The following is an 18,493-nucleotide window of genomic DNA, read 5'->3' as shown; positions in this document are numbered from 1 at the left end:
ATACAGAAGAGCGTCTCCAGCGATAGACGTGGAAGAAAGCGACTGTGACAGAGTGCATCGTCATTGACAGAGCCCGAAGAGCATCGTCAACGACAAGAAAGACATGAACTGCGAAGAAGTCCAAGGAAGTTTTGTGCATGGTTATCGACAGAAGTGGAAGAGCAACGCCCTTATGAGAATGCGTTATCTCTGACATAAGCGGCAGAGCACAGACAGAGGAAGGAAGAAGTCGGATGAGTTCACCAGGACATGTAGGAGCGCAAAATCATTGCCATTGACACAAGTGGACGAGCATCATCGTTGAGTGAAGGGGAAATGTGAAAGACGTCGAAGATCGAAGAGCATCGTCTCTGCCACAAGTGGAAGAGCATTAGCTGGAGCATCAGCTGGAGGCCATCGACGATGAAAGCAGCTGCCCGCGTAGCTTCAGCAAGATCACCTACAACTCTACCCGTCGCTAGTAGAGATTGCACTCGCCCACCCGCAAGGCGCACCACAGCGGCTGCAACGGCTCAGCCCTGACCCCCCTCGCGACCAGCCTCCACCTCAACTCCAACAACCTCTCCAGCGCCTCAATAGGCTCCCTCTTCTTGCCATTGGCCACCTCGCCGCTCCACCACACCTCAGCACCCGCCGCAGCCCTGGGCCAAACCTTGACATCCAGATTCTGCGCATCAATCTGCTCGCTCCAAACAGCGCTCTCGCCTCCAACAAACCTCTCCCTCACCCCTTTGAGGCCAGGATTGACCGCTGTGGCATTAGCAATAACCACCGAGGGATCGAAAGAGTACGTCTTCTGCCACGAAACATAGGGGCACCAGTTGTTGTTGGTCGTGTTGCCCAAAAACACGGGCCCGCCGCAATCCAGATAAAAGAAGGTGTAGGGGGCGAGGACGACCTTGACATCCGGATTGTTCTCGATCGCAATCCCAGCGTTGTTGGGATCATTCCAAATGCCAACCAGCGAGCCCTTGCCCAGCGTCTTCGCGACAGTAGGGAATTTGACCGCCATCTCCTCCCACACCACGCCCTTCTTCCCAGCTGCCGTCGTGACATTGGTCACCACCGCCATAAACTTTGCGAGGTACGGCTCCATCGCTGCCTCACTAGACAGGTTCCAGCAGTGGAAGTTGGGCTCATCCCCTCCGGACGAGACATAGACCGACTTGGACAGCGAGGCCGTCTTGCGCAGCAGAGTGCTGACAAAAGTCTTGATCGGACCAGGGACCGTAAACGTGCCGACATCGGTGGTGTTGAGGGTGGTACCGTTGGAAACCAGCCTTAGCTGGCCAGACGGCGGTTCGGCTGCAACACTCTGCCAATCCGGTCGATTCGGGCATGCCATCAACTCGCCCCCACCCACCGCCTGCACACCCTCCAGCATGTGCGCAGGCATATCCGTCTCGATAATGACATTGATCCCCCTCGCCGCAGCGTAGTCGATGATATCTTTGATGTCGGCTTCGGTATACACCATCCTCACCAGCTGACCATCAACATAGGTCCAGCCATATGACCCCTTGTCCGCAAGAACGCTGAGCTCCCCCTCAAACGCAAGAGGCCAAGAGTGCGTGTCCGTCGCATGCCAATGCAGCTGGTTGAGCTTGACAAACTGCATGGTATCGATCAACTTGCGAATTGTTGGCAGATCAAACCAGTTGCGCGAGGTGTCCAACAGCAGACCGCGGTACGGATAAGCCGGTCGATCCGTAATGACGTTGGGCACATTGCGAATGAACCGCTGACTCTTTCCACCTTGGGGAGGCAGGCTGTAGATGAGCTGCAGCAGCGTCTGCAAGCCCCTCAAAGCACCTAGAGCCGTGTACGAAGTGAGTCGGATCGAAGAGCCATCCTGCGGAACGTCGATGCGGTACATTTCGGCATCCAGAAATCCGAGGTCGGCAGGCGCGCTCTTGTCCGTTCGCAAGTCGAGTGGCTTCGACGAGACCTTGTAGTCGACCTCCTTGATGGCGCGATTGGCTATGCTGCATGCGTTGCTCCACACCTCGGCCGTCTCGGTGTTGGCGGTCGCTTGGTTCTGTGTGGTGTCATCGAGCTGAACATCGTGAATCGCCTTGAGTCTGCCCTGGAAAGGCGCTTGCAGCGATCGAGCCTCGAGGGGAGCTTCAGCAATCTGCTTCTTGGCGCAAGGATTGGGCGTCGTCTCAGGCATCAGTTCGAGCACCTTGATCTGCACCCCGCTGATGAGCGGTGCGGCGTTGACAGCGGCCCGGTCCTCCTCGCCACGACCGGGAGTCAGGGGCCAAAGATCGATCGAGTTGGCTAGCTTAGTAGCTGCGACGATGGCATCGGTGAGGTCCGAGGGGACGCGCGTCTTGTCCGTGCCGTCCACGAGGTTGAACCGCAGGTCGCTCGAGACGCGAGCAAAGGATTGAGTCTTGTTTGCGCCGTAGAGCGCGGGTTGGGGCCAGATGGCGTGAGCGGAGAGTGCGGAGAGCAGACATGCTGAGACCAGCAGAGTGGTCGTGCGAGCCCACCACATTGTTTGCGAAAGAGCTGCTCAGCGCAGTACGGGGAGGAAGGAAGGGAAGGGAAGTTGGATGAAGGCGAGTAGGAGCAAATCAGGCGAAGCGAGTCGAGCCTATATACGTTCGTGAAGCGCCCCACCGTTGCGCAGACAGCGCTTTGAAACAGATGACTAGCGTGTGCGAGAAGCGTGGTGGGACCTTGCCTAAGCTCGGTGGGATGGTTGCATGCGGCGCACAATCAAGCCAGTCAAGTGGGCTGGTAGCGGGGCGGGGCCGACATGGCGGGTGCGCATGCATGAACAAAGGGGACCTGGCGTTGCTCGCTAAGTTTGCTTGATGAGACGACGTCTTCCGCTCGCACCGTAGCGCCCCTCGTGATGGTGGGACGAAGGGACGTGGGAGTATCAGGATCTCGGCCCGTCAATCAAAGGACCATGTGAATGTGACTTCTCAGATTTTAGTGCCCTTTTTTGACAGGTGTCGTGCAGATCGCGGCGCATGGACCCTGCTTTTTCGACATCTTCCACTCAACGCTCGGCCCGCTCAGGGGGCTGACCCACCAGCGCAGGAGTCCGCGTTCAACCTAAGTCAATGAATGTGCATTGCAAGCGAATGGTCACATGCACATTAACAAAGGGCAAGTGCGCAATACATGGTGGATACAGGCGAGCTGGCGGGTCGCCAGCGTCTAACTTAGTACGACTTTGGAAGTCCGAGGACGTGCTGGCCAAGGTAGTTGAGCACCATCTCACGGCTATAGTTGTGATGTCACATGATCGCACGAGGAAGAAAGAAGCAGGTCAGTACAAAACGTTGAAGGGCGACCGTGGCATCGTAACAGACTCGGAACATACCTGACTGGCGCGAGTCGTGGGACCAGACTGAAGCGCAAACGGAAAGCAAGTCGTCAAAGTGCAGTCAGCAATCTGCAGCACCATCCCGACACGACCCTCGACACGATACTCACATCTCTCTCAGCAGGCGCTCAACATGGAACTCCCTCGCGTATCCCATCCCGCCGAGCGTCATGACTGCTGTCTCGCAGGCCCTGAAGCCAGCTTCCGCCGCCATGTATTTGGCCGCGTTCGCCTGAGCACCCGCATCCGTTGCTCTATCATCGAACATCCTCGCCGCGGCATACGTGAGATGCCTCGCCGCTTCGAGCTCTGCCCAGCTCTTGGCGAGCGGATGTTGGATCGCCTGCATCGCCCCAATCGGTTTGCCGAAGACCACTCTCTCGCCAGCATACTTGACTGCCCTCTTCAGCGCGGCGTATCCCGTGCCGAGCGCTTCACCTGCGAGCAAGCATCGCTCGGCATTCATCCCATGCAGCACATACTTGAAACCCTTCCCCTCCTCCCCGATGAGACACGAGGCGGGAATCTCGAAGTCGTCAAACCACACCTCGTTAGCGTCGACCATGTTACCACCCATCTTGGCGATCTTGCGCATCTCCAGTCCGGGTCTGAGCTGCGCCTTGGCCGCATTCTTTGGTGTGTTCGGCAAGTCTCGCAAGGGCGCAAAGAATAGACTCAAGCCAGAGGACCGCGAGCCGGACTCAGGCTCCGAGGTTCGCGCAAGCAGCACCATGTGCGAAGCAACCTGCGCCGAAGAGGTCCAGATTTTGCTCCCGCTGACGACGTACTTGTCGCCCTGCTTGACCGCTTTCGTCTTGAGCTTGAGCGTCTCGGATCCCGTCGTGGGCTCCGTGATGCCAAAGCAGGATCGGATTCGACCGTCGATCATCTTGGGCAGCCAGTGAGAGTGCTGATCTGGACTGGCAAATTCGATGATGGGCATGAGCGGGTAGATGTTGGCGTGGATCGACTGCGCTCCCGCCACCGCCGCGCCCGACTCGGCGATGGTCTGGAGCATCACGGTCGCTTCGGAGATGCCCAAGCCTGCACCACCGAGAGACTCGGGCATGCAGATCCCGATCCAGCGCCCCGGCGAGAGCGCGTCGTACAGCTCATGTGGGTATTCGCCAGATTGATCCTTGTGCATCCAGAAGTTGTCGTCGAATTGGGAGCAGATCGATTGGATCGCTTGACGCACGTCGATCTGCGACTCGGTGAGGCCTTGCTCGGACATGCCTGTGAACTCTGCCGCTGGTCGACGGGCGATGCTGCTTGATGCGAAGGTCCTGCGGCTGTTCACTGTCGAGACATGCTTTGGTCTCGATGTCAAAGGGACTGCACTGCCCGTGGGGGACGTCGCAGGACCGACTTGCCGGGTGGCTTTCGAGACGGCTCGCATTGTGCAGGGAGTCGCCCTCATGAGCGCTGGCATGGATCCTGGCGCAAACATCTCGGACAAAGGCGTGAGATGTGCTGTCGTGATTGAGACCGTGATCTGTAACGGTCTCGAGGAGCTCCTTGCGATGGAGGAGCGGAAGGAACGTCTCGGCTGACATCGTCGGCAAGGGGAATCCGAAGAAACGCGGGGGATAACGCCGCTCAAAATGCCGCGCTGCACGGGTAATTACGCACGCACTCCACCGCACGCTGCTCCACCGATGTCGATTCACATCGAGAGCCATGCCTCGCCATCATCATGTTCGTTCGCACAAATCACTCATACACACCGTGATCCGAGTCCAATTCAAAGAATGAGCATTGCAAAAAACCAAAAGAATGTGATGATATCCTTCTCCCCTTCTACTTCCTGCCGAACAGACTCGGCAGCCTCATCCTGCTAAACCTCGAAGTGGCCGTGCTCAAAATACTCTTGTTCTCCGCCGGGTAGGAGCTCGATCCGCCTCCTCCGCCTCCGGCGCTCACCGACTCGCTAAACGTCGTCTTGGGCCTCTTGGGCTTGAGACTGAGCCTGTTGCCCGCGCCACCGGCCTTGCTGGGGCGCATATCGCTCTGTAGTTGACCGAGCACGTCCTCTGACTGCCACTCGGGCAGCTTCGACGCCAGCAGCTCGCAAAACAGCGGCTGGACCTTGCGAATGTGCTTGAGCGTGGGCGGCGCGAAGCCGACAGGGGGCTTGGGGTAGCGCAGTTGGCCCGCCTCCTCCTCGCCCGCCAGGTGCTGGTTGAGCGGGTCGACTTCGTCAAAGAAAGCCCAGGGAAAGTCGTACTTCTCGGTACCGCGAACGCCGTCCTCGCAAGCGCCGTCGTCGATCGTCTCGCCCGCGTCGGCCATGAGGTCGGCCATCAGCGAGTCGATGTCTGCCACCTCGCGGCGAGTCGTCTCGTCCAGCTGGACTTCCGAGACGCCACCTGGGTGGCCGGCTTCGGGCCGGCCGAGCAGGTAGTTCTTGCGAGCATCCAGCTCGTAGCGTACCTTTGTCCACTTGGCGTACCTGGCCAGCTTGTCCGCCTCGGCAATGATCTTCTTGACATCGGTATCGCTCAGACGGGCGTCCTGAAGGAGCTCCTCCAGGTTGACTTCGAGGTTGGGCGCGCGTCGATCGGCCGGGTGCTCCGGATCCGTGGTCGACAGCGCCATGTAGTCCAATCCGAGCTGGCACCAGTCCCAGAGTCGTTTCGAGATGGGAGCGCATTCGTGGAAGAGCGCATAGAGCGACTGCTCGTGGCGTGCGGCCAGTGCGATCCATCCTTCGATGCTGTTGTCGCCGCTCTTCTTCACCTCAATCATGTCGTCGATGAACTTTTGCAGATCGCCGAGTCGCTCGCTGAGGTTGGCAGCGTTAGCGATGGAACGGATGGCCGGGTAGAAGACGGTCTCGAGCGAGTCCTTGATGATGGCAGGAATCAGGCTTCCACTGGCGATCTCCACCGCCTGCTCTCGATCGCGACGCTTGAGACTCTCTCGGAGCAGCAGCTTGAGCAGCGCAAACTTGCGCGCACGCGTGCTCTCGGAGCCTTTCGCGTTCCACGTCGGCATCGGCGGACGGTCGGCCCCTGCTGGCGTCGTCTCGGGATACGCATAGTTGAGATTGCCGCGGTAGGGCGAAAGAGCAAAGCAGCGCTGCAGCTCGAGCACGTGGTTCTCGGCATCCTTGCCCAGCTTGCCGTCCGCCGAGATCAGGATGGTGGTCAGGACGTCTTCGCCGCGCTTCTTTGCCTCGCGTTGCATGTGTCGCGACTCGACTCGGTCTCCTCGGCGCACGTAGTCCTCGACCTTCTTGGTGAGCTCGGGGTCGTCGATCTCCTTGCGAAGCGGGACCACAAACTCCTTCTGGATGTACGCGGCCTCTTTGCCGATGACGTAAGAGAAGACGCGTTGGATCAGCGACTTGGCACCGCCTGGTCGAGCCAGCAACAGCGAGAGGATGCCCGAGATCATGGTCTCGGCATTGGCGTACTTGAGCAGCTGCTTGGCGCCCCAGTAGGGGGCCAGCGCATGGATGCCCTTGACCATCTTGAACAGGTCATCCGCGTTGGGCGCCGTGACAAACAAGGCGTGGAAAATGTAGGCAGCGTGGACACGAGCGAACTCGACCGAATTGCGGTACTGCGGCGGCAGGTTCTTGACGTTGGCAATGTCGAGGTACGAGATGACCTCTTCGAGACCCGTTTCGCTCTCGATGATGCTCTCCTTGAAGCCACACCAATCGCGTCGCACCTTGCTCCACTCCTTGCCGGCAGCACGCCAGTGGTCGCCGGCCTTGCCCTCAAAGAGCTGGTCGATTTCGTTCATCAAGTCGGAGTCAATACGCTCGGGACGGTCGAGACCACGCTTGACGGTGCCCTTGCCCCAGTTCTTGCCGACGCCCCACTTCTCGGTGCCGGGATCACCGACGCCAGGCCCTCGCATCTCCCCCTCGCCACGCACACCGACACCTCGAGCAACGAAGCTGCCTAGGTAGCGGGTCATGGCAAGGCCATACAGACGACGCTTGGAGATTTCGCCACGCTCGACCGAGGTCGAGAAGTTGCGCGCGGCCATCTCGTCGAAGAAAGGCTGGATGCGCTTCTGCCAGTACTTCTCCGGTGCTTGGTCCAGGCCAGGGAACGTGTGCAGGTGCACATGGAAGAGATGGCGAAGCAGGAGCGGTTCTTGCAGGTTTTCGGTCTCCCGCATGACGTCGTCGTTGGCGTAAGGGTCTCGAGCGGCACCGGCGTAGGATCCGGCATCATCTCCACGCTCAAAGGTCTTGACACGGGTCAACTTGGAGCGCTGGCTCGAGAAGGGGTAGCCGTACTCGGTGAGCGCACCGAGCTTTTCGAGCTCTTCCCACTCGCTCTGCATCTGCAGCATGACGAGCGCCTTGATCAGGTAGTGACGCTGTTGAGGCGTAAGCGGCCTGACGCCTGCACTGCGCATCTTGGGGCCAGTAGCGCCGTGGGGGCGACGACGGCTTGCTCGACGAGCTTCGGCCTTCTCTTCACGCTCCCGCTCTTGCTCCCGAGCCGCGATCAGGCGCTGTTCCTCGGCTTGCTCCTTTTCGCGAATGGCCCGATCGCGGGCCTGGGACTCTTCCTCTCGCTTGCGCTCGAGCTCGGCTTGCTTGGCCTCCTTGAGCTTGATTTTTTCGTTGCGCTTGGCCTCCTTGGCGGCGAGCGCAGCGGCGGCAGCGGCAGCGGAGGCCTCCTCTTTGGCTCTGCGTTTCTCGGCAGTGCGCTCTGCCTTGGCAGCTCGAGCATTGGCCTCGGCGGCTTTCTGCTCTTGCTCGGCCTGCAATTTCGCGGCTCGGCGACGATCCTTCTCCGCCTGCGAGCTGCGCTGAGCGGCGAGCGTGCCAGCACCGACAACGGCGGCTCCACCGGCCGAAGCTGCAAGAGCTGCAGCCGGCGTCTCACGAGATCGCCTCGGCGGTGCGACCACCTCTTCCTCTGAGGCCTCCTCTTCGCTCAGCTCGGATTCGCTGAGCTCGGAGGGCTCCGAGTCGGAGACAGGTCGGCCCTTTCCAGCAGCAGCTCTGGGCACAGCAGCAGCAGCGAGCGATTTGCGGGTGAAGTTCATGTAGCCCTTGGGCGCAGCACCACCATTTGCACTGGTAGCCACGATTTTGGAGTTGGAACGAGAGGCGGGCGCTCCATTTGGAGCCACGGCTGCTTGCCGGATGGCAGGCGCAGGCTTAGCAGCGGTCTCGAGTCCTCTTTCCGAGGTCTCCTCGGTGCTCTCATCATCCGAGTCGTCCTCCGACGAGTCTTCCTCGTCGTCGCTGGCGACCTTTGGAGCTTTCTTGGCCGAAGGAGCAGGAACGGCAACCTGCTTTCCATTCTGGACGGCTTTGGCGTTGCCTGTGACGATAATAGGAATCGCGTCGTCGTCGTGCACATCCGGAGCCTCGGGTGCGTCTTCGAGACGGCTGTCGTCGTCGGAAGAGGCATCGCTCAGCTCGTCCTCGTCGTAGTCCTTGGCCTTCTTGCCATTTCGGCGCTTCTTGTTGATAGCGCTGACAGCCACGGCACCAGTAGAGATGCCAGTGACAGCGGCGAGAGCGGCCTCTCGCGTCGACTTTGTGTGGGATACGGTTGGGCGGGAGCGATCGTCCTCTCTGGAACGCGATCGGGGTCGCGGCTGCGAGCGAGATTGTGTCTTGGCCTGAGATCGCGAACGGGCGACCGCGTCGGTGCGAGACATCATGGGAAGATCTTCGTCCCTGCGTTCGAGTGCGTTGAGGGTGCGTTGGCGCTCGCGATCCTGGCGCTGCGGACCCGCTGCGCCCGAGCTGGCCCTAGAAAGCTGCGAGCCAGGTTTGCGGCTCTCGGATCCGTCCCTGTTCCTGCGAGAATCGACCTCGTCGACGCCTCGGGCTGCACGATCGGCAGCGCTGCGGCGACTCTGCATGGCCTGAAGCATTTCATCCTCTTCGATGCGTGCGAGCTCCCTCTCATCGTCGTTGCGTCGATCAGTCGGCGGACGAGCGCTGTAGCGATTGAGACGACTCGAAGATCGCTCCATGCGAGCTCCGGGAGGCCTTCCCTTGTCGCTGCTGCTGGCTCCTCCCGAGGCTTTCGACAGCACACGCGTGAGAAGACCTCCGCCGCCGCGTGCAGTAGAGGGCTCAGGTTCGGGTGCGGGTCTGGGGGCGCCACGGCGGGGCCCGGCTCGAGAAGATGGCTCGTAGTTATATTCGTCGTCACGGGCTGAACGAGTGCTGTAGGATCTCGGTCTCTGGGAGCGTCCGTTGGTGGGTCTGCGGCGAATGTCGTCTTGGTCCTCGTCTCTTGCCCTTGGAGTAGAACGAGGGGGCTGACGAGAGTCGTAAGCGGCGTTGGAAAAGTCCTCCCACGGTTCAGGCTGGCGGTGCGGGTCGCTGTCCTGACGCTTGCGTCCATGGACGGGAGCAGCGCCGCCTCGGTCGGAGCGAGGGGCGGCAGGGGGAGCGCCGCGCGAGACGTCGGGGCGACGGCTAGGATTGAGACTGCGACGGCGATCGGAACGTCGGTCCTCGTCGAGATCGTCGTCTTGCTCCTCGTCCAAGTCGTCCAGATCGCGACGATCCCGGTCGTCATCGAAAGTGGGGATGGGTTTGCGGTTGCTCATTGGGCGAGAACGAGGGGCGGGGAGGCTGTCATGTCTGGGACGGCGAGCGTCAATGGACCTGCGTGCGTCTTGTCGTGGGTCGGAGCTATACTGACGCGAGGAGCGCCTGCTTCGGAGTTCGTCATCATCCTCATAAGCGCTCGAACGAACACCGGTGGTGGCAGCGGCAGCCGCCCGTCTGGCATCGAAGGACCGTTCGCTGGATCGTCCGCCAGCGCCATTGCGCTCTCCGCGCGAGCGAGAGTACGACGAGTAGGTGGAACTGTACGGCTCGCGGACGGGCTCACGCGGAGGCAGACCCATTGAGTCGACGATGCGGGTACGGTCCGTCTGAGGTCGACGCTGTCGAGAAGACATGTTGCGCTGATTCCTCGATTTCAGTTGAGATCAGGGAAGGTGTTAGCTCGGTATAGTGTCCAAATGAAGGTGGTCTGAGAGCGCAGCAGTGATTGCGAGTGTAGGCCGGGCCAGATACGATGACCGAGGTGGATGGGTGGGTGGATGGCTACCTCTATGCTTGTGTAATGTGACGCCTCTTGATGACTGACTGCTTGCTTGGGATGCTGAACGAGATCCAGGTAGCGAGTGGTGAGGAGGATAGAAGAAGGGACGGGGAAGCCTCAAGATGTGGGGACCGCCGAGCAAGGGCAGGGGACGCAGAGTGGGATGCTGAGCTTTGGCTTGCGAGTCTCAGGTGATAGACGACGGCAGCTCGGCAAGCGAGGCAGAGGCGATTCAAAGCGGGCGCCTCTGAGCTCGTTGAAAGCGACAAGCCACGGAAAAATACGAGCGGAATTCAGCGTTTGACAGGACAGATACAAAGCCCACCGACAAGAGGATCGGTTCCTACTTTTCCAGGGTCCGGAGACTAGGAGACTAGACTAGCACGGCATGGCACAGCCCAGCCGAGCCACGGCTACAGTCGATAGGACGATCATGCGATGGATTGGGATTAGGTACAGACAGGTGCCAATGCTGTGCAGACAAGGCGATGAGCGTGGGTACAAATGAGTCAATCAACGGCGGAACAGCCGAGCCGTCTGCTTTTGACCTTGTGATTGGGCAAAGAGGGATGGAGAGAGGGAGCGGGGAAAGAAATGAGTTGGCGCGAAGAAGAGCGACGCGGGGGTCCAAATGGCATGTCGAGACGCCCCGCGTGCACAGAGCAGCCGCGTGTGGGCCATCTTCTTGCCTGGCCCCATCTCGATGTCGCAATGTTGCTTCAGATCCTCGACGTCGATGTGGGCTAATTTGGTCTGAACGCATGCATCGGTATCCTGGCTCCGTATGGGTGGCAGACAAGGTTAAAGCGTGTAGATGCAAAGCAGCGATCCCTCGATCCATGTCGCTTGACAAGACCCAAGCGTCCCCGCATCTCGCCAGATACACAAGCGAGCTTGGTGTTGTTGAAAGCGGAATTTTTGGCTTTTTGAGGGGCCACTTTGCTCAACGCCATTTTCCTGATCGAAAACGAGCGAGGGCGCGAGCGAGAACTGCGCTTGCCGAGTGGCTTTTCCTGGAACCCTTCTTCTATCGATCAGAGAAGCGTGTCCGAGAAGAAAGGTGTCTCACTTTGCACCAGCCTAGCGAATCAAGTTGGGACCACCACGCATTCACATGGTCGCTCTCTCAGCTGCAGTCTGCTCCGTATGTGAACGGATTGACTGAAAGGGAAGCACATCCAACCGGAATTTCGCCGGAGTGCGCTGTGCAGTTGAATAGAATAGACGCCGCGAGATGATCCGCGATAACGTCGAATCTATTCCCGCTGCTCGTGCCCGAGAATCCCACTTTGATCTTCTTGGCTGCAGGCTGAAGCTGCGGTGCAGATCCCCCGCCATTGTCCTGCCCAACGTGATGCATCATCTTACCCGTAGTTGTGCCGCTTCCGGCCACGGCACATGGGCCTCCTCCTGCCGCTGGCCTGTTCAAAGGTTGCCTTCAAAGGCCGGGCCCGCCCTTCATCCCGCCATCTATCATGATCAGTAAACCTCCTCAAAGCAGCGTACGTGACACGTCGTCTATGAAAACAACTTGAACGACAGATCGTGTTGCGACTGGAACCATAGGATGCAAATAATGACAAAAGAGAAAGTATGCTGTGGCCCCTCACTTTCGGCCCTTGACCGCCTTCTTGTTGAGCGCCTTCTTCTTCTGCTGCAACTTGGCCGTCTCCTCGGCACGCTTGCCCGACGAATAGTTGAGCTTCTCGTACAGCTTGCGCTGGCGGTTGCTCATCATCATCTTGGACATCTCCTTGGCCTCCTGCTCCTCGGTCTTGCGCGCCGCGGGCTTCGACGATCCCTTGTTGCTCTTCTTGGCCTGCTTAAGCGCTGCCGTGTGCTTGCGACGCATCTCTTCCAACGCGTCTTCACCGCCGGCAGCTTCGGCCTCCAGTTCGGCTGCATCGAGCAGACCGGCTTGACCAGCATCCGTCGGGTCGGCCAACAGCGCTGCCAGCGCAGGACGTGATGCCGCGCCGTTCGACTTGACTGCTGTTGCCTCGGCCTCTTCGTCTTCCTCCTCTTCGTCCACGTCCTCACCGGCTTCGACTTCCTCATCCGAGTCTTCCTCGTCGTCGTCCTCCGAAGCGACAGCAGCAGCATCCGCCTCGAGACCCAGCTGCTCCCTCGCCTCTTCGGGAACGTAGCCACCACGGCGTGCCACCTCGGCATCGTCCACGAAGGGACTCAAGTGCGGCGGCAGCGTCTGACCAGGCCCGTAAGGCCCGGCCGGCAGCAGCTTCCTCGCGTTGGCGCAGTCCACAATGTACTGTGGCTGCACAAACACGCGCTTGCCCGCGTATCTCTTCATACCGCTCGCTGGCACCGGCCTGTCGATGATGTGATGTGTGATCCTCGCGTCGTCCTCGTCCACTGCGCTGCCTGCGCCCGCCACCATGTCCCATCCGATCCTTCCTGGCAGCGCGCCAAACGACCGCAGCACGAATTCGATCACGGCCCGTGGACACTCTCGCGAGATGTAGAAGACGTAGGGCGTAAACAGTCCGTTGGCAGCCCCCTCGCTTGCTGCTGAAGCTGCCTGGATCTCGTCAAAGGTCGTCAAGTGAGCGTCCGACTCTTGCTCCTCGGTGGACTTCGAGGGCTGCTCGACAAACTTGTCTGCCTCCTGTTCCACTGCCTGTTCAGCATCTGCCGCCTCCTGCTCGTCCTCTGCGTCTTCGGCCACGGTCCCTGACTTGGAAATCGCCTTGATTTGCTTCTTGACGTCTTTCGCCGAGACCTTCTTACCCGAGGCGGTGACGACAGTGGAGGACGAGGATGCCGTTGCTGCTCCATTTGTGACCGTTGCAATTGTGTTCTCGCCGCGCAGCACAGCCGCACTAGCCGGGTCAAGGCTCAACGCGCCAAAGCCGGCAGCCTGCTCGTCCTTGAGGGCATCGAATCGGGGCGGGTAGACGAGGTTCTCGTCCGTGTACAGCTTGAACAGCACGAACCCAAGAAGGGTCTGATAGAGCTCAAGGAAGGTGTACATGATGCGGAAGTCGATGTCCGAGGGAATGTGCTGTGTGAAGAGGTAGGGTACGAGCCAGGTGATGGTCTCGCCGTTGACCTCGGCCTGGAAGTAGATACCCTTGATGCTGAGGAAGACCTTCTTGAGCGCCTTGGTCTTCATGACGTACAGCTGCCACTCGGCACAGAGGCGAGAGCAAGTAGCGATCACATCCGCAGAGACCTTGTCGGTGGCGGGCAGGTTGGCGAACAGGGTGAGCAGCGAGAGAGCGTCGTCGATGTCCTTGAGCGAATCACGGAAGGTGGGGTATCGCTCCTTGATAATGTGATCCAGACGGTAGGTGGGCTTGCCCTCGTCAAGGTTCTTGGCAGCTGCCCATTCCCTTCGACCGATGGCACGCGAGAGCTTCTTGGCAAATGTCTTGTGCTCACGCAGCGACTGGAGCACCGGCTCGTGCTGAAGGTAGGCAATGTCCTTGGCGAAGAAGAAGGTGGTGGGAGCCGTCGAGCCTTTGTTGGCCTTGCGAACACTCTTTGGCTGACGTGGGAAGATACCCTTGAGGATGCAGAGACGGCGGAAGTCGGCGAGGGTCACCTGGAGCTTCTTGATAGCCTGGTTACGTGTGACATAGTTCTTGGCCGCGCCCGACTTTCCCTTTTGCTTCATCTTGGCCATCTTGGGCGGTAGTACGACAGCGTTGGTCGACGCTGTGTGGTGAGAGGAAAGATGTGGGACCTAGCGGGTCAATGGGGTTCCGTAGTGATGCTCGAGTCTCAGGATGCAGTGTGAGACGAAGAGCTCGAAGAGGTCGTAGGTGGACTCGAAAGAGGAGGATGCAACAGTTGAGCAGGAGCCAGACGAGTTCAGGGTTCTCTCTCTGCGCTTGCTTTCTTTCTTCTTGGCTGCCACTCAAAAATTGAAATTTTCGAACAAATTTCGCATTGAGCCTGTCACTTTTTCTGCTGCACGTGATGAGGAGGCTGTCCGAGACCCGAGAAGGTAATTAGCACGGTCTAACATACAGAACATCATTTCCAGGCCGAGGCTCCGAGAATAGCCACAGGCACGTCTGATGCTCGCCTCCCGTCGTGCAGACCCTTGACAGCGCGAGTTTGTCTGGCGTCAGTAGTATGCAGCGTGCAAAAGTGATGAACAGGCACTTCCGTTGGCAATCCAGGGCAAGCTGTCGCCGACTTTGATTGCAGCGGAAGTCTGATGATTCCCGTCGACGCTGTTCCGAGCCCCCTGTTGCGAACAGCGTCGATGCGAGGGTCACCGGGGTGGCAGAGCGAGGTGATGCTTGTCGAAGCTATTTGGGAAGAGCTCTGGAATTCATAGTCCGACACCGAAGCGCGCTTGCTTGCTTCTTTGCTCGGTCTCGCCATTGTTGCAAGATGCAATCCGGCAAACATTGGGAGAAGCGGGGGTTCGGCTCTGACGTCGGAGTTCAACACCCGCCTTCTGTTTGATCTGCGTCGCCTTCTATGATCGCCGAAGTGGATCGCGGGCGCACGTGACCCAAGCACCGCCTCGTCAAGCGTCCCTTGAGCTTAGGCTCGTCGAGCCTCCTGCCTCGGCGACTGGTGTCAGCTCGTGCGCGCTATACAGAGCCTCGCTTCCGACTGCAGAGCGCACCAACACGTGATGTTCAGCCGTGACTGTTGATCAGCGTTGTGCAAGAGTCAGCAGCGTCATTTCGCACTCAAACGATGCAGGGGTTGAGGCGCTGCTGTGCTGACCATCTTCTTGGCTCTGCTTTGTGGAATTCGAAGCAAGCAAGCAAGCAAGCAAGCAAGCAAGCACCAGCACAGCCGAGCGGGCGGATCTGCATAGTTGTGTGCCTGCAAATCAACTCGGCATGCAGGGTGTTGGACGCTGGTGCTACGCGTGTCGCTCGAGTGTTTTTGTGCATTTTTTTGACAGAAAGCGATCTGCAAGCACCTGCTCGGCGTGCGTGTTGTGTGTTGTTCTTCTTTTATTCGTCACGAGCTGCTGGCAAGCTGCGTCTGTCTCTCTCTCACACACACATCCTCTCCCCTCGCCAGGAAGAGCAGTGTCGACGCAATCACCCACTCGCAGCTGTCCCTGGCTGTATGAGACTGCCGGTCCAGAATCGAGCTGCATGGATCTGCAAGGATCGCTCGTGGTCAGCGCAGGCCAGCCCCTCTCCCTTTTCCGCCCACACTGCGACTGCGGGCCTTCTTTGAGTTCGAGTGCAAGAGTTTGCTGCGTCGGTGCTCCGGTCCCTTTTGGCGCCTCTGACTGGAAACTTGATCTTGTCCCTTTCATCGCCCCATGCTCCTTCCCTCTTCTCCTCATCATTCCAACGCTGCCAACCCCCTCCTCTCCCCTCTAAATCCCTTCCCATCCCACATTTATCTCACCGTCGTCACTCTTTTGATCCCCCGTCCTGGTCTCTACTTGCTCCTTCTCGTCCAGCCACCATCATCTGCACAGTCAACCCACATCCAGCTCACTCTTGATCCACCTCGTCACCATGAAGTTCTTCACTGCTACGCTTGCCCCCTGGGCTCTCGTTGCGCTCACCAGCGTTTCGGCCGTCGTGGCCGTGCCCAACCACGCCAAGCGACAGTCGTCTAGTGCGTCGACCCCGGTCTCTCCTCTCACGCCCAGCGTCACCGACGAGGGATCGCCGCTTCTGATTCAGTGGGACACCACCACCAGCCAGGCGTGGAAGAGCATGGAGATCAAGTTCATGACCGGCTCGAACCAAAACATGACTGAGCTCTTCACGGTGGCTACAGGCGTCGACGGCACCTCGTCTGGTGCTGGTCAGCTTCGATGGACTGCCCCCAACGTGTCGCCCAACTCGGGCATCTACTTCTTCCAGTTCACCCACAACGGTCAGGACCCTACGTGGACGACCCGATTCGCCATCGCTGACACCAACGGAGCTGTGACGACGCCTCCCAACGCTCGACAGCCCGAGGGTCCCGCGATCCCTTGGGGCACGGGCAGGATTGTCTCTGGTGCTGTTTCGGCCTCTGGATCTGACTCGGACTCGTCTAGCTCCAGCTCGTCCACTGGGGCGATCGCTGCTGCTTCCACCTCTGCTTCGTCTGCCGCTGCCGCCACCTCGTCGAGCTCGTCGGCCAGTCAATCGAGCTCTTCGGCTTCGTCGAGCTCGTCTTCGGCCTCGAACGCTGCTCAGACCTCCAACACGTCGTCCAGCTCCAGCTCGAGCTCGGGATCGAGCAAGCAGTCTTCATCGGCCTCTACTACTGTTCGTGTGGGCTCGGCTGCCATGGTCGGCGGTGTTGTCGCTGCGCTCGCCGGTGCTATGCTTGCCTAAGCGTTGAGACGGCTGCACTGCATGCGCCCTACTAGAACCTCTTCATGTGCTCTTGGGAGAACTGCTCTCCTCGCGCTCGCACACACTCTCGTTCACTCTTGATCCATCCTTTGTCTCGCTGTAGGACGCGTTTGTTTACTGGCTAGATTGACAATCAGACACGGAATCGCCGTATGATTCTGACCTGGGAGGCTTCGACTGAGGTCCGCGTCACCCCACTATGATGATGTTGAGTCTGAAAGAGATGTCTTTTGTGTCCGACTGAGATCCTAAGTGAGTAAGTATCGACATCGGATATAAGTGCTCGAGATCCGAGAACAGGTTCAGCGTGGCACTTGCCACGACTCAGAATGGCATGGCCTGACCCATTCGGCGCCTAGGAAGAGAGCCTGCTCCGTGGCATTTTGAACCCTGGCGGAAGCTGCTCTTCGTTCTGACAGGCGCTGAACTTGTAAGCTTGAGAGCAAAATGGCAGCGCGGTATTCCCGAGGGTCCGGCATTGCTCGAGCTGAGTCCGGCTGAAACTTAGGAGGGACCAAAGATTTGCCGGCTGAGTTGGCTCTTTTTGTCCGTCGACGTGACAAATCTGCAGCTCAGCCCGGAGGGACCCTTTGTGTTTGCCGTTCATACATCAGATTGCACAGGCTGAGCTGCCCCTACCCCTGCCAAGATCGACCCACAAAGTTGACTCTTGGTGACGATGTTGTGCGGACGCAAGAGAGTGTGGAAACCAAGCACGTGCTTGTCCCTTGCAAAGCCGGCGGCAAACTTCTCTCGGCCCTCATCCTCGCCGATTCCAGTGAGTCAAGCTTTTGCAGCTGCCTGCTCTCGGTGCATCAAATGACATACGACATAGCGGTGCCGAATGCCGGCTTAGTGGATATGCTTGGCTCTCGCAAGACTGCTATGTAGGAAACGACGACGAGCAAAAGTGCCGACGGACTGTGAGCAAAATTGGTGATGAAATTGCCCTGTGCGGGCGCCTGCCTAGCTCGTCTATCTGATCTCACCCAGGCCGGCGTTAATTCATGGCGGTCTGGCTGTGTGTCTGTCTGTCAAATTGGCAAAAAAAGGCACGGTCTCGATATTGGCGTCATTTGTCCTCTGCCGGTTCCCCTGTCGTGCGTCTGCTGCTGCTGTCTGCTGCCGGTGCTTCGGCCAATGCTGTTGCTGCTTCTTGGCTTTTGCCGGTCTTTGCCTGTGCGTCGTCCTTTTTTGCTCTTGGCTGGCTGCCTTCTGCAAAGCGCCTGAGCTCAGTCTGATTCCAAAGCCCTGTTGGCTCATCTCCCATCCACATCTCTCACTCAACGTGGTTCTCCACTCTCCAATCTCCATCTTGTCGGACACTGTCGTCTCTCCTTTCCAACTCCATCACCCTTCGCCATCTAAAGCTATTTCGATCTGCACTCGTCAACGCATCGTTGCCTTCGCAATCATCGCCAAAACCTTATCCACCTGCATTTCATCTTCCCTGCCAAGACGGAGCCTTCTCGCCCATCCGCATCTTCGCTTTGTCGGATTTAAACACACCTGCAGAACTTGTCTGCACATCTCTTGTCCTCCGTCGGTCTACGGACGCTCACGAAGCTCGAGCACAGCCTCGGCCCTCAACCCTCAACCCGCATCCACGAGCACTCAAAGCATTGCTCTCGATAACGTTCGAGTCCCCGACTGGAAAATCGCCGCTCAGCGATCTGCAATCGGATAAGCGCACGCGCACAACGGCTCTTTCTACTATCACCTGCGCAGCTTCCATTCCGCTCGTCGTCAGCAACAAACTTTGTGGCGCAACAGACCTACATGTTCAACGT

General features: G+C 59.0%; 5 protein-coding genes across 5 annotated transcripts; 1 reads left to right on the top strand and 4 right to left on the bottom strand.

Annotated features, from left to right (window-relative positions):
* Positions 1 to 457: 457 nt before the first annotated feature.
* On the bottom strand, positions 458 to 2,503 carry PSEUBRA_004542 (Glycoside hydrolase family 20, catalytic core; the record flags this gene model as incomplete). Its single annotated transcript, XM_016438058.1, has 1 exon — positions 458 to 2,503. The coding sequence occupies one exon, from the start codon at positions 2,501 to 2,503 to the stop codon at positions 458 to 460; it is 2,046 nt and encodes a 681-aa protein (XP_016291618.1).
* Positions 2,504 to 3,182: 679 nt separating this feature from the next.
* Positions 3,183 to 4,796, bottom strand: PSEUBRA_004541 (Acyl-CoA dehydrogenase/oxidase C-terminal; the record flags this gene model as incomplete). Its single annotated transcript, XM_059465321.1, has 3 exons — positions 3,183 to 3,243; positions 3,344 to 3,370; positions 3,457 to 4,796. 3 exons carry the CDS (start codon positions 4,794 to 4,796, stop codon positions 3,183 to 3,185), a joined length of 1,428 nt encoding a protein of 475 aa, XP_059320563.1.
* A 350-nt stretch (positions 4,797 to 5,146) lies between these two features.
* PSEUBRA_004540 (PX-associated domain protein) lies at positions 5,147 to 10,252 on the bottom strand (the record flags this gene model as incomplete). Its single annotated transcript, XM_016438072.2, has 1 exon — positions 5,147 to 10,252. The coding sequence occupies one exon, from the start codon at positions 10,250 to 10,252 to the stop codon at positions 5,147 to 5,149; it is 5,106 nt and encodes a 1,701-aa protein (XP_016291616.2).
* Positions 10,253 to 12,004: 1,752 nt separating this feature from the next.
* PSEUBRA_004539 (Pescadillo) lies at positions 12,005 to 14,044 on the bottom strand (the record flags this gene model as incomplete). The annotated part of the gene is made up of 1 exon (XM_016438063.1): positions 12,005 to 14,044. One exon carries the CDS (start codon positions 14,042 to 14,044, stop codon positions 12,005 to 12,007), a length of 2,040 nt encoding a protein of 679 aa, XP_016291615.1.
* A 1,822-nt stretch (positions 14,045 to 15,866) lies between these two features.
* On the top strand, positions 15,867 to 16,682 carry PSEUBRA_004538 (Ser-Thr-rich glycosyl-phosphatidyl-inositol-anchored membrane family; the record flags this gene model as incomplete). Its single annotated transcript, XM_016438082.1, has 1 exon — positions 15,867 to 16,682. The coding sequence occupies one exon, from the start codon at positions 15,867 to 15,869 to the stop codon at positions 16,680 to 16,682; it is 816 nt and encodes a 271-aa protein (XP_016291614.1).
* Between the last annotated feature and the right edge of the window lie 1,811 nt (positions 16,683 to 18,493).

This window comes from Kalmanozyma brasiliensis (genome assembly GCF_000497045.1).
Source record: "Kalmanozyma brasiliensis GHG001 unplaced genomic scaffold PSEUBRA_SCAF3, whole genome shotgun sequence".
Classification (NCBI taxonomy): domain Eukaryota; kingdom Fungi; phylum Basidiomycota; class Ustilaginomycetes; order Ustilaginales; genus Kalmanozyma; species Kalmanozyma brasiliensis.
The sequence above is the reverse complement of the archived record's forward strand: the minus strand, read 5'-3'. Positions and strand labels throughout refer to the sequence as shown.